Below are 14,747 nucleotides of genomic sequence, written 5' to 3' on the forward strand. Positions count from 1 at the left end.
CTGGCAGGTCAGGCAGGCAGACTGGGCGTGAGCATTTGGATGTCTCAGGCGGGCAGTTGGGATGGTGGTTGAGGTGCTGACCACATGACAGACCATGGTTTGAGGCCCAGACCTGGAGGCTTACTTTCCTATTTTCCCTATCTCTCTCTCTCTCTTTCTCTCTCTCTGTCTCTCTCTGGTCAAACTAAACAAATAATAATGAAAATAAATTAAATAAAATAATTCTTAAAAAAAAATTGATATTTGAATACAATACTGCTAACAAACTTGATTTAGCAGACAAACAGAAAAAGCCTAGTGCTCCCTGAGTTAGAGAAAAAAAGAGAGGCGTCCTTCTCTAGCACACACAAGACATTCACAGATACTGACCGTAACACAGCTATCGAAGGACACTGCCCCAGGCCACACAGCTCATCGCAGTGCAAATAAGTTAGAGATTGAAGTAGTAACCAGAGGCAAAAAGATTAACTTTGCTTTAAATTTCACAATTGGAGGACCAGTAGTTGGCATAATGGCTATGTCACTGGACTCCCATGTGGTAGACCACAGTTCGAGTCCCAGATCCAGTGGCTTAAACTCACGCTGTGTGTGTGTGTGTGTGTGTGTGTGTGTGTGCACATGCGTGCCCAAGATCCAGAGAGCAGAATGGAGAAGGGCTTGCAGCATGACCATCCCCCCTGGGGGGTGATTTCTCGCTTTCTGTCTCTCTGTCTCTGTCTTTCTGGCGAGCGCACGAACCTTATAGCAAAAACCTCTTCAAAAAAAAAAAAAAAAAGAATTCACATTTGGAAACTGAAAAACAGACTTTAAAGAATCCATGGGTCAAAAATTACCTATTTTCAGATGTTACAACTGTGTTCACCTGAACAGAAAATGACCTACAGCCTATGCAGAGTAACAGGAGCTAGTTTGGCATCTGTCTGAACATGAAACCAACAGTAGAGGACAGGCTGTGTCTCTGTGCAGCGGGAGCAAATGACAGGAGCGCAGAGTTTGGAGATAATACCATTTGGAAAACAGAGTAAGCAAAGTAAGCACATGAGGTTCTCAGGATAAAAGACACAAGTACAAAATCGAAGTAAGGTGAAAATCTTATAATCTTCTATCTGAATTACAAATGCCAAAGAATTCATGACATACTTCTCTATTAAAAAAAAACTCTTGCGACAGCCCATGGCCTGGTGGTTAAGGCAGCTGGATCCGACACAGCTGTTGTTCGAGTCCAGGATCCGATAGCTTGAAACACACCATGTGCACATGCATGCCTACATGCCAAAGCGGAAGAGATGGAGAGAAGACCGCAGCATGACCGAGCCCAGGGAGGGTGCTTTCTCCTGGGTATGCGCTCTCTCCCTCTCATGTCTCTGGTGAGTATACACACTCCCTACAAAATAAAAAAAAAAAAAAAAAAGGCAATCTAAAACCCTGAAGACAGTAAGAAAGCTGCTAGCAGTGACCACAGAGGATCGGCCTTACACTCCTCCTTGAAAGCACACACCTCAGGCCAGGTTTGGAAGCTGACAAGATGCAATGGTGAAGTGAAGAAAGTGCCCCAGGACTGGGTGAGAGGAGCCTGGAGGGCCTCCACGGCCGCGTGGCACAGGCAGGCAGAGCCTGTGGAAAGCAGTTCTTGCCCCCCAGGCTCCCCAGTTCTTAGTAGGCCGAGTCATCCCGGCCAGGAGCCACAGAGCTGGGCTCCCACGGCCCGCACATTCTCTGGGTATACCTTGCAGTGTCCCTCCTGTGTACCTCCATGTACCTCCCCGTGTACCTCCATGTCCTGCACCATCTCTGGGTGTACCTCCCAGTCTTCCCCGTGTACCTCCCCATGTACCTCCATGTTCCTCCCCTTGTACCTCCCCGTGTACCTCCACACGTACCTCCACACATACTTCCCCGTGTACCTCCCCGTACCTCCCCATGTACCTCCATGTACCTCCCCGTGTACTTCTCCATATACCTCCTCATACATCCCCATGTACCTCCACGTTCCTCCCCATGTACTTCCCCATGTACCTCCTCATGTACCTCCTGTGTACCTCCCCACGTATCTCCACATACTTCCCCGTGTACCTCCCCATGTACCTCCCCGTCCTCTCGGTGTACCTCCCCATACATCCCCATGTACCTCCACATACTTCCCCGTGTACCTCCCCATACCTCCCCGTGTACCTCCTTGTGTACCTCCCCGTGTACCTCCACGTTCCTCCCTGTGTACCTCCATATACCTCCCTGTGTACTTACCCATGTACCTCCTCATGTACCTCCCCATGTACCTCCACATACTTCCCCGTGTACCTCCCCATACCTCCCCGTGTACCTCCTTGTGTACCTCCCCGTGTACCTCCACGTTCCTCCCTGTGTACCTCCATATACCTCCCTGTGTACTTACCCATGTACCTCCTCATGTACCTCCCCATGTACCTCCACATACTTCCCCGTGTACCTCCCCATACCTCCCCGTGTACCTCCTTGTGTACCTCCCCGTGTACCTCCACGTTCCTCCCTGTGTACCTCCATATACCTCCCTGTGTACTTACCCATGTACCTCCTCATGTACCTCCCCATGTACCTCCACATACTTCCCCGTGTGCCTCCCCGTACCTCCCTGTGTACCTCCATGTGCTGCACTGTCTCTGGGTGTACCTTCCTGGTCCTGGGAGTCCCAGTGAGTCCTTCAGAGAGCAGCCCTAGGTGAGGCTGCCAGGCACAGAGGTGCACCAGTCTCAGGGAGGGCAGTCTGGGAGACAGGGTCCTGCACTCAGGCCTTCTGGAGGAAGAGCCTAGGACGGCTGGGCAGAAAATGTACATGTCACAAGTGACAACCAGAATCTGTCAAAGACCACTCCGAGAGTTGGAGAAGGATGAGACGCCAAGCCAAGGCACTCCTTTGGCCAAGACGGGGCAGCCTTAAAACCCCCGCTCCCTGCACGGCTTCTGGGGAACTTGGACTCAACCCTTCCTGAGAAAGTACCCCGTCCAGGCTTCACAGTCTGGAGACTTCCTTTGGCCGTCACACCTGGAGAGTGCCGCTGGCCACCATGCATGGAGACCAGGCACTGCTGGACCCTAACGGTACTGGGCAAACGGCAGCAAGATCTGGTCCTGCGGTCCTGCTCCGATCTGCTCACCAGTGAGCAAGTCTCACAAGGGTGGAGCCGTGCACCAGAGCATACCAAGTGCAGCATGTGGAAGGTCTCCTGGTTTAACACGGCTGCTCCTGCACACAACACAGGTGGACAGAGAGGGAGGAGCTGCTGTGGAGGAAAGGGGACATGGACAGCAAAGCAAAATCAAGTGACCAAACCTTGCTGGGTCTTGATTCAGGAAATTCAGCTATTTTTGAGATAAGTGGTAAAATCTGAACTTGGATGAGGTGTTAGATAATGTGAAGGAATCACTATTAACACCGGTAAGCGCACTAAGGCTACTGGGTTATACTAAGTCCGTAACATTAGAACTGCTTACTGGCATATTCACACCCAAAATGGCACACAGGAAAGCAAGGGTGAGTGAGATGAGGCTGGAGCGCCAACGTGGGGTGGGCCCACACCCTCGCCTCTACTTTCTCTTCTGTTTTTATCTCCCATAGTAAGAAATAAGACACACAAAAACAATTTCAACTAATGATGACGCTCAATAGAAACAACACAAGAGTAGGGACCAGCAGTCGGCGCAATAGCTATGTTGCTGGACTCCCATGTAGTTGATCGCGGTTTGAGTCCCGGATCCGGTGGCTTAAACTCACGCCAGGCACGTGTGAGTGCGTGCGTGCCCAAGATCCCGAGAGGAGAATGGAGGAGAAGGGATTGCGGTGTGGCCATTCCCCCTGGGGGGGTGATTTCTCATTTCTGTCTCTCTGTCTTTCTGGCGAGTGCACGTGCCCTACAGCAAAAACCTTTCCAAATTAATTAATTAAGTGGATGGACAACTAAAAGATGTGAGATATGAGATGGCCCAACTCGGGAGAGAAAAATAAGGAAAAGGATAAAGTCATCTCGGAAATCACAAGGAGTCCCAGAGAGAACAGCCGACAGGAATCGTCAAGAGGAAAAGGATATAGGAATTAAATGAGCCAAGAGAAAGAAATAGAAAATAAGGAATGAGTTTTTAGAAGAGTTAGAAAGTTATATCAAAAACAGGCAAAGTAGATCCAACATCTGTATAATTAGATTGTCTGAAACACAGAAATAAACCAACGTTAACAGAACTAAAATAAAACCATAATCCCAGAAAATTTTTTCTAAACTATGGGAGTGACAGGTGGCATGGTGTTTAAAGGTGCTGGATTCCCACATGGCTGACCATGGTTTGGGTCCCAGACCTGCTGGCTTGCTTTCTCACTTTCCCTTTCTCTCTTTTTCTCTCTCTCTGCCTCTCTCAGGTCAAATTAATAATAATAACAATAACAGATGGAATTCAATAAATATTTTTTAAAAAGAAATTTTTTCTGAACTAAAATAGCACTGATCGTGCCAGTAGGGCAGAGTGGCTAAGGACTCCCACACGGCCATCCACAGTTTGAGTCACCAACTTCGGCAGTTTGAAAATCATGTCGAGCATGTGTGTGTGTGTGCCTAAAATCCCAAAGAGAGAATGGAGAAGGTACTGTGGTGTGGCCATCTCACTGAGGGGGAAGGGCAGGGGTAATTTCTCACTGTCCCTCTCTGTCTCTCTGGCAAGCACACACAGCCTATGGCAAAGAACTAAAAATAAATTCAAAAAACAAATAAATAAATAAATAAAATGGCACTGATCAATTGATATTTGACAAAAATGCTAAAGTCATTATATGGGAAAAGAATAGTCTTTTCAACAAACAGTAATGGACACCCAAGGGGGGGGAGAATTAACAAATCTCAACCCTTATCTCAACCATACACAAATTAGCTCAAGACTTCAGCTTCTGGAAAGATGGAGTAGAAACACTTACCTGTTCATCTCGCTAAGAACAAGTGAATACATGTGACCTTGAACATTACATAGGGCAAACATAAGACTCTGAAACATGGGAAGAAGGTAGATGAGCCAGGAACTTGGGACCCAAGGAGTGACACCACAGTAGGTTTTCCTTTCCTGGATTTTCTTTTATGCCTCATATACCCCAGACTTGGTGCTAGAGAAGCTAAAGACAAAATGCCAGCAGGAGCAGATTTCTTAAAAGTCCCAACAAAATCCTGATCATCCTGATGAAAGGACAAAGGAAGGGCAGCCAAGCAAGACAGAAAATTTAGACACAACTGCTACACCAGAGCCAATGCCACAGAGGAGACTAGACCCCACCTATCTCCTCTCAGGCCAGCCAGACTGAATGGGGAACCTGGACCCCTCCCTTGCCACCTGTCATAAGGCACCACATGGAGAGCCATGTGGGGAGCAGAGACGTGCATCCTCATTCTGTGGCAGCAAGACCCTTTTCCCGCAGCCCATGCAATGCCAGTAAAGGTCATGTGGGGAATCTGGTCTTCATGCCTCCCACCCCCACAGGAGGAATGCAGTCCCCTTACTCCACTCACTGGAATGAGTCCTAGAAGGTATCAGGACTTTTACTACTGCTGGAGGTGGTACAGTCAACCCCCAGGGCCAGTGGCCACATGAGTGACAAGAAGAGGCATTAGTGGAAGGGAGGCCTGGCAATGAGCTGAGTGAGGACCCTCTCCTTCTGCGTGTCAACAGAAGTCAAGAGAAGCGTCTATACTTACACTCCATCTGTCAATAACAAGGCAATGTCCAACCTGACCCCTGCCTCCATGGCGTCATAGGACCAGCTAAAACAGAAGATTTAAACCAGGCTCATGCTCATAACACAAAATTAAAGTATCTAGGTTTCCATCAAAAAACACTCATCACACCAAGAACCATGAAAACATCTACCTAAATGAGAGGGGAAAAAAACAATCAATAGACACCAAAATGATACAGATGGCAAAATTTTCTGACAAAGATTTTTTAAATACTCATCATAAAAGTGCTAAACAGACAATTTGAAACAAACAAAAGATAGAAAATCTCAGCAAATAAATATAAGATATAAAGAATCAAATGGAAACTTCAGATCTGAAAAATATAATAACTGAAAATAAAAAACTCAATGTATGGGCTCAACAGCAGAACAGAAGGCACAGAGGAAGAGTCAGTGAACTGGAGACAGAATGGCAGAAACTATCTCACCTAAGCAACAGAGAGAAAAAGACAAGACAAAGTGAGCAGAGTTAACGGGCCTTTGGGATACCATGAAAAATCTAACACTCATATCAGAGTCTTAGAAAGAAAAGAAAAAAGGGCTGAGATGAAGAAGTATTCAAAGACATAATAGATGAAAAAATGTTCTAAATTTGGCAAAAGACATAAACTTCCAGATTCGAGAAGATGAGCAAACCCCAACAAGATAAAGTTAAAGAAATCCATGCCAAAACACATTGCAATCAAACTTCTCAAATACAAAAACAGAACAAAACAAAATCTTGAAAGCAGCAAGAGAGAAACAGCATCTTACCTATAGGAAGGAAACAATTCGAATGACAGTAGATTTCTCATCAGAAACCATGTAGGCCAGAAGGAAGAGGCACACGTTTTTTTTCAAGTGCTGAAAAAAAAAGAACTGTCAACCCAGAGTTCTATATCCAGCAAAAATATCCTTCAGGAATGAAGGGAAAATCAAGACATTCTCAGATGAAGGAAAACTAAGAGAATTTGTCACCTGTAGCCCTACCCTAAAAGAAGGGCTAAAGCAGGTCTCCAAACAAAGTAAATCATGAAGGAAGAAATACTGGAACATCAGGAAGGAAGAAAGAACAACAGGAGTAAAAATATGGTAAACACAACACACTTCCTTAGCCTCATGTTTCCTAGGTGACATGTAAAGCAAAAAGTATAATACTCTAAATGTGAGTAGAAGACATATTTAAGATAATTCTATTATAAATAGGGAATGAAAAGGAGATGGAAGGAAAGGCAAAGCTTTTAGACTTTACTCAGATAAAACGATGATGCCAGTGAGCTGGGGGTAAGTTGTGTGTGTAAAATGCAAGCCTAGGACCATCACTTAAAAGCCTAAACAAGAGATACACTCAAAATACTACTGACAAATTTAAATAGAATTCTAAAATATGTTCAGATAGGAAGACATTAAAAGAAACTATAGTAATAAAAACAAGACAAACAAAAAGTAAAATAACAGACAAGCCCTAATATATCAATAATTGTATTAAATGTGGATGGTCTAAATACGCCAAATAAAAGATAGAATTGAAAGAGTAGATTAGGAACATAATTCAACTACATGCTGTTGCTAAGAACTTCACTTCAAATATACATAGGTTGAAAGTTAAAAGGTGGAAAAGTTATACTGTGTGCCATAATACAAAACACATAGATTTGATCTCAATCCTGTTTCTTGGCACACAACTCCTAAAATCCTTGGCTTCTTCAAAGGAGAAGTGTCTTTTTGTACGTTAACGAGTAGCTGACAGCCCTAGGTAGCTTCAGGATGGTCACCAGGCAGGATGAGAGGATTGGGACTTTTAGCCCCAGCCCAACCCCAAACTCCAGGGAGGGAAAGAAAAGAGGCCGAAGGCTGAACTGACCACTATGGCCAGTGACTCACTCACTCGTGCCTGTGGAATAAAGCTTCCATTAAAACAAAAAGAAAAGACTGAGTTTGAGAGCTTCGGGACACCTGGGCACATCCTAGTAGTGGCACACCAGTGAGGGCGGGGAGCGGGGACCCCCACCCTCACCATGCCTGGCCTGTGGATTTCCTCATCTGGTGTCCGTGGGTCCCTCAGTCACGTCCTTCATAGCAGACCAGTGCAGTTACGCCCTGGGCTCCATGGGGAATGGTTCTAGGACCCTTCGGATACCAAAATCTGCAGATGAGCAAGCCCCTCATCTAAAACGATGTAGTACTTGCATATAACCTACACTCATCTTCCAATACACTTCATTTCTAAACAAACTGTTAGGGTCTCCAGTGGCAACCCTCCTGCTTCAGCTTCCCACATGGGACAACAGGCATGTGCCACATGTAGAGCTCTCTCGTTTTTAAGTTGGTTTACTGATGAGTGTGAGATTCCTTTTTGGCAGGATCCGGCACAGCAGGCACCCCCTCCCCAGCCTGCATCTCAGCAGCAGGTCCAACAGGCGCCACATGCTCTACAGCATCTCCGAGTCGCTTACAAGACCGACTACAACACACATGCTATACAAGTAATTGTCATACTGTATCGCTTAAGCAGTAATGACATGAAAGTGGGTACATGTCAACACAGACACAGCCATCATAGGTCAATGACAGAGGACATGACAGCAGCAAGGTGACGTTCTGATTCACAGGTGGCTGAATCCAAGAGTGTGCAACCTGTGGAAATGGAGGGCTGACTGTCACCACTGTCTTCCTGGGTTCTACGAGCTACTCAAGTCAGTCGGTCACACCCAAGGAGGGAGTTGTGGGACCTCTGACTTCTAGCCAGTCAGTCAGAAGCACAGGTGAAATAATCCAGGGCCCGAGACTCATCTGACATAAGGGAAGCACCCTCAGGGACTGGGCCCTCCACTGGTGGCATCTGGTATCAGAGTGAATGGAGCTCAAGGCCACCCAGATGAAGCCCACTGGTGACAGCTTATCCCTGGGCACATGGGGAGAAAGCTCTTACAAGTCTGTGCTGATTGACAAGCAAGAGGGCTGCATTTGAGTCTCTTTTGTCTCGCTATATCTTCAAACAATGCAAATATCACTCGGAAAAAAGCGAGAATGAGTACTGTATGTAAGATAAATAGAATCCAAACCAAAGAGAGTTACCAGGTACAGAAAGGAGAAAAGGGCCTATCCACCAGGAAGACATAGGAACCCTAAGAGTGTAGGTGCCCAACATCAGAAACACAGGAGAGGAAACAAAACATGTGAAGAACTGAGAGGGGAGCAGAGACCCACTTGTGTAGTTGGGCTGAGCAAGTGTGAGGGGAGCAGAGACCCACTCATGTAGCTGGGCTGAGCAAGTATGAGGTGAGTAGAGACCCACTCGTGTAGTTGGGCTGAGCAAGTGTGAGGGGAATAGAGACCCACTCATGTAGTTGGGCTGAGCAAGTGTGAGGTGAGTAGAGACCCACTCATGTAGCTGGGCTGAGCAAGTGTAAGGGGAGTAGAGACTCACTCGTGTACTTGGGGGTGAGCAAGTGTGAGGTGAGTAGAGACCCACTTGTGTAGTTGAGGGTGAGAAAGTGTGAGGGGAGTAGAGACTCACTCGTGTAGTTGGGCTGAGCAAGTGTGAAGGGAATAGAGACCCACTCGTGTAGTTGGGGGTGAGCAAGTGTGAGGGGAGTAGAGACCCACTTGTGTAGTAGGGCTGAGCAAGTGTGAGGGGAGTACAGACTCACTCGTGTAGTTAGAGGTGAGCAAGTGTGAGGGGAGTACAGACTCACTCGTGTAGTTAGAGGTGAGCAAGTGTGAGGGGAGTAGAGACCCACTTGTATAGCTGGGCTGAGCAACTGTGAGGTGAGTAGAGACCCACTCATGTAGTTGGGCTGAGCAAGTGTGAGGGGAATAGAGACCCACTCATGTAGTTGGGCTGAACAACTGTGAGGTGAGTAGAGACCCACTTGTGTAGTTGGGCTGTGCAAGTGTGAGGGGAGTAGAGACCCACTCGTGTAGTTGGGGGTGAGCAAGTGTGAGGGGAGTAGAGACACACTCGTGTAGTTGGGCTGAGCAACTGTGAGGGGAATAGAGACCCACTCGTGTAGTTGGGGGGGAGCAAGTGTGAGGGGAGTAGAGACCCACTCGTGTAGTTGGGGGGGAGCAAGTGTGAGGGGAGTAGAGACCCACTCGTGTAGTTGGGGGGGAGCAAGTGTGAGGGGAGTAGAGACCCACTCATGTAGTTGGAGGTGAGCCAGTGTGAGGGGAGTAGAGTCCCACTCGTGTAGTTGGGACTGAGCAAGTGTGATGGGAGTAGAGACCCACTCGTGCAGTTGGGCTGAGCAAGTGTGAGGGGAGTAGAGACCCACTCATTTAGCTGGAGACGTGAACATCTTTCTCCTGACAACTCATAGGCTAGACGGAAATTGCATGCCCCCAGAAACACCCCCTAGCCCCTCAGCTACCTGGATCTAACCAACAGGTACAGAACTCGAGCAGAACTGCACGAGAATGTTTGCTCTTTTCGAACGCCCACAGAATATATATCAAGATACGCCATACCCCGGGCCATGAGACAAATCTTAACAAGCTTAAAATAAGTAAGATAACACAGCATGCTCAGTGACTACCCAGTATCAAAAGAGAAGGTAGCAACAGAATGCGACAGGAAAATCCCCACACAGGTGGGAAATGAACAACCCTTCACCATGATCCATGAGTCATGGAAGTCTCAGGGAAATCTTTCAAATGGAACTGAACCAAGATGAAAATATGTCACATGAAAAACGTGGGTGCAGGTGACACAATGCTAAGAGTGGAACTCACAATACTCACAATTCACATCAGAAAGAGGCAAAGACAAGTCAACATGGTAGGCTGCCACTCAAGGAACTCAATCCCCAGTGCCGCTCTGACGCCAAAGCCAGACCAGGGCAACACAGAACCAAGCAGACCAGTACCCCGCACGATGACAGAGGGACGCCCTTCAGCCAGTACTAGCAAATAGGATGCAGCAGGGCCCAGGAACCCAGATCACCCCAGGGACGCAAGGCTGGCTTAACATGTGAAAAATCGGTCAACATAAACTTCCTTATTAACAGAAAAAGAATACATGGTCATAGAAACTGAAATGGAAAAATCATTTTGCACATTGAACACTCATTAATGACTCAAAAGACTCTCAGAATGGGACCAGCAGATGGCGTAATGGCTACATCACTGGACTCCCACACAGTTGACCATGGTTCGTGTCCTGGACCCGGCAGCTTAAAACTCAGGCTGGGCACGTGTACATGTTGCCCAGGATCCCGAGAGGAGAGTGGAAGAAAGGACTGCAGCATAGCCATCCCCCTGGGGTATGATTTATCACTTTCTGTTTTTCCGTCTCTCCAGCAAGCACATGTACCTTACAGCAAAAATTTCTCAAAAGAAAAAAAAAAAAAAAACTCTCAGAAAAAGAGGAATAGAAGGGAACTTCCTTATTTAATAAATTATATGTACAAAAACAAACTCACGGCTATGTCATACTAAATGGTGGAGAACTGAAAGCTTCCTCTGAGACAAGAGGTCAGGGGCTGTGGGCCCCTCCCACAGCACAGAACTGGGGTCCTGGCCAGCATCCTGCAGAGAGGGAAGGAGGTGCTCATCAGCAGGTGACTCAATCCTCCAGGTAGGAAACCCCAAGGAATCTACACATAGTGTACTTGGAAAACACAAACAGAATCGACACTGAAACTAAGACAATTTAAGAATTCAGAAAAGTGGGAGATACATGACCAACATAAAAACCAATCACCTGGATTTCCACTTTTATCAGAAATAGTCGGAGACCAGACCACTCCCTCAACAGTAACAATCACACCACCAGACAGAGAAACAGAAAACCAAGCCGCAGACTGGGGGAGACACTTGGAAAACACATATTTGATACAAGACTTGTACCCAGAATAAAAAAGAACTCCTAAAACTTCACATCTAGAAAACAAACAGCCCAGGGACCAGCGGATGGCATGTAACTCCCATGTGGTTGACTGCAGTTCGAGTCCTGGGCCCAGTAGCTTGAAACGCACACCGGGCGTGTGTGCGTGCGTGCCCAAGATCCCGAGAGGAGAACGGAGGAGAAGGGATCGCGGTGTGGCCATCCCCCCCAGGGGGTGATTCTCTCTGTCTCTCTGTCTTTTTGGCAAGCTCATGTGCCCTATAGCAAAAACCTCTCAAAAAATTAAAGAATAAAAAAGCAGCCCAACTAAAAAGTGGGCATAATATCTGAATAGGAAGCTCACCAAGAAAGATACAAGGATGATAACTAAGCATATTTCGAATGTTCAGAGTCGCATGTCCGGGGGAACCGAGATTAAAATGCGATGCCACACCACACACTGAATTCGAAGGCTGGGCTCCAGTGCGCTCGCAACACCCAGCGGAGGCAAAGGGCTCTCCCACTGCTGCTGGGTACAGACAGGGCAGCCCCAGAGGGAGGCAGCAGGCGGCCTCTCACAAAGATGACGCGGTCTCGCTGCACAGCCCAGCAGTCTCTTGGGTATTTACCCAAACGAGCTGGAAAGTGCATCCATACAGAAACCTGTGCATGAGTGTTTATAGCTGTTTATCCATATTTGCCAAAAACTAGAAGAAACCAAGATGCCCTTTGATAGGTGAATGGGTAAACTGCAGTGTGTAGGACAGGGGATCAGCAGCTCATGGCTAGACAGGGACAGCTACCAGGTTGGGGCCACAGGAAGGCAAGCACAAGCTGCTGAGCGAAGTGCCCGTCTGGAGAGGCCACGCTCCTGCAGCCCGGCTCCGCGACAGCTCCGGGGCTTCAAAAGATCAGCAGCTGCCGGTGGTACAGGGATGGGGCAGGGCCGACTAGACTCCCGTGTGCCAACGGCAGGGACCCCGGCTCATCCTCACGCTGACCCAGGAGGATCAGACGAGGGGCTGGGAAGACGGGGCTCACTGCCCCGAGCCAAGAAGAGACCTGGGACTGTCGAAGAAAGGAACTGAGCCACGAGAGCCTCCACCTTCCCAGAAGGCACCTGGGCAGGAGAACGCAGGTGCGTGCAGTGTGGGTGCAAACGCACGCATGGTGACACTCCCTGGCCCCATCTCCTGGAGGCCCCAAGACCTGGCCTGGTGCCCCCCGTAAGAACATTTTCTCTGCGTTTGAGACCAGAGGGCTCCTCCGGGTGCTGCTAACAGCCATGCGCTGGGCGGGAGGGCGGCACTGGCCACACGCAGGTCTCTGCTAAACTGGCCTGGCAGGAGCCTGGTGCTGCAGATGGGCACGGGTTCCACGAACGCACACAAGGAGGAAGGCGGCAGCACGTGCGGGCCTGCAGGGCACGGAGCAGGCCGGTGGCAGCTGGGTAGGTGGCAGAGCCCCCATCAGCGTTGCCTCTCTACAGCCCTTGCCGGCTCACAGCCACAGGCTGGTGACCATTAGGGTCTCTCCTGAGACCAGCCCTCGGCTGTGGCCAACACAGACAGGAGCCTGGCGCTGGGCTGGCAACTTGGCGTGTCTTTGGAAGAGAAGAAAATGGAGTTGGACTCTGCGTTACGTCCGGGCACTCGGGGGCAACGGCCGTCGGGACATGTCACACTGGAGGAGCAGCTCACACAGGTAGGCTGGGCCCCAGAGCAGCTGCCAAGGAGCAGGAAGAAAGGGGGTGGCCGGAGCTGCACCAGGCGGGCACCGGGGGATACTCACTGGGAATGACCTCGGTCTCCCCGGGGGGGGCTGTCAGTGTCACGGGGATGTGCACCACGGTGCTTGGGTCTGAGGGGGGGCTGCCCGTCCGAGTGACATTCCGCTGGTTGTCTGCATCCTCTGGCTGCTCCTCCACCTTTTGGAGACACGTGCTGTGCAGTGTGTGTGCAGGGGCCGTCATCACACTGGCTTCCAGGTCGCAGTTCGGCTCCCTGCAACCAAAATCACGCATGAGCCCAGCTCCTGCTCAGCCTGCACCCGGGCCCTTCGACCTCGACCGGTGCAGCCTGCTCTCAGGCCAGCTCCTCTGCTACTCTGGGGTCCTGCGTGGTAAAGGCTCTAAGTCACCACCCCGCACAGCCTGGACGGACAGGACATGGCACGGTGGCAGGCAGGGGCAGGACTGGCACTGCGACCTGTACACGGGACATCTGCTGAGTGAAGGAGCCTGCAGGGTGTGTCCTAAGCTGCCACACCAGGTGCTCTGTCAGGCCGGAAGCCCAGCCCAGAGCTCGGCACACACGGACCACAGCTGGGCCGGCCAAAGTCTTGGCCTCGGGCCAATCGACCTGGTGGGGCAGTGCCAGTTGGCCTCCAGCTTGTCACTCTGCCCTCTCAGGCAGCCAGGCCCTGCCCCACCCAGGGCCAGCCCAGGGGCCTCCTCAGGCCCTCCCGTGTTCCCACCTCTCCCCCCTCCACAGTGTCACCCAGCTTTCTCTTCACCCTGGCCTCCTTCTTCCCAGGTCACGCATCCCAAACCAGCACAACATCCCCCCCGCCCTCGGGGGGCCTCCTCCTGGACCTCAAACAACCCAGGACCCATGCCAAGCAGCCCACCACAGGCTGCCAGGCAGGGGGGGTGCCCCTCACTGTCCCCTGGGAGAACACAGGCCCGAGGGGGCTCGGGAACAGGGCGGTCTGGCCCCTCATACACCGCCCTCCAGCCAGGAGCTGGGCCCCACATTCCCCAGGGCTCCCAGGCCCTCTCTGTCCGCTTACATGGGATGGTGGTTCCGGGGCTCCTTGTCCTTGCCCCCTCCCGCAGTCCCCGCGGCCTCCTTCTCCGTGCCCTCGGGCGGGGACTGCACCTTGTGCCGGACCCGGTGCCGCCGTGCAGGCTCCTCGCCGTTCTCCGTCTCTCTGGGGCCGGCCCGGAGGCCTCCGCGATGCCGAGCTCGCCGCTCACCCTTGGCCCCCAGGGTGGTGCCCTCTTTGCCCTGGTCGGCGTGCCGGTGGCCACGGTGGCGCCGGGGCTCTCGCTCAGCTGCCTCCTCCGGGGACCCATGCCGGTGATGGCGCCGGGGGCCCTCAGAGCCCAGGCCCCGGCCGCGCTCGCCTCGCACCTCACGGGGGCCCGCGGCCTCCTTGCTGCAGCTGCGGCGTGGGCGCGCCCGCTCCCCCCGCGGC

The 14,747-nt window shown here is 50.4% G+C and overlaps 1 protein-coding gene across 1 annotated transcript in view; it reads right to left on the reverse strand.

Moving 5' to 3' along the window:
* The window catches only part of CACNA1B (calcium voltage-gated channel subunit alpha1 B), a 179,472-nt gene that overhangs the window by 80,502 nt on the left and 84,223 nt on the right, over positions 1–14,747 (reverse strand). Inside the window, exons 21-22 of the mRNA XM_027766260.1 lie at positions 14,340–14,742; positions 13,341–13,552 (exon numbers count right to left, since the gene is read on the reverse strand). Of these exons, the coding sequence (XP_027622061.1) occupies positions 13,341–13,552; positions 14,340–14,742 (615 nt within the window). The remainder of the gene's footprint in view (positions 1–13,340; positions 13,553–14,339; positions 14,743–14,747) is intronic.

Source organism: Tupaia chinensis, unplaced genomic scaffold (assembly GCF_000334495.1).
Source record: "Tupaia chinensis unplaced genomic scaffold, TupChi_1.0 Scaffold142100_1, whole genome shotgun sequence".
Taxonomy (NCBI): domain Eukaryota; kingdom Metazoa; phylum Chordata; class Mammalia; order Scandentia; family Tupaiidae; genus Tupaia; species Tupaia belangeri.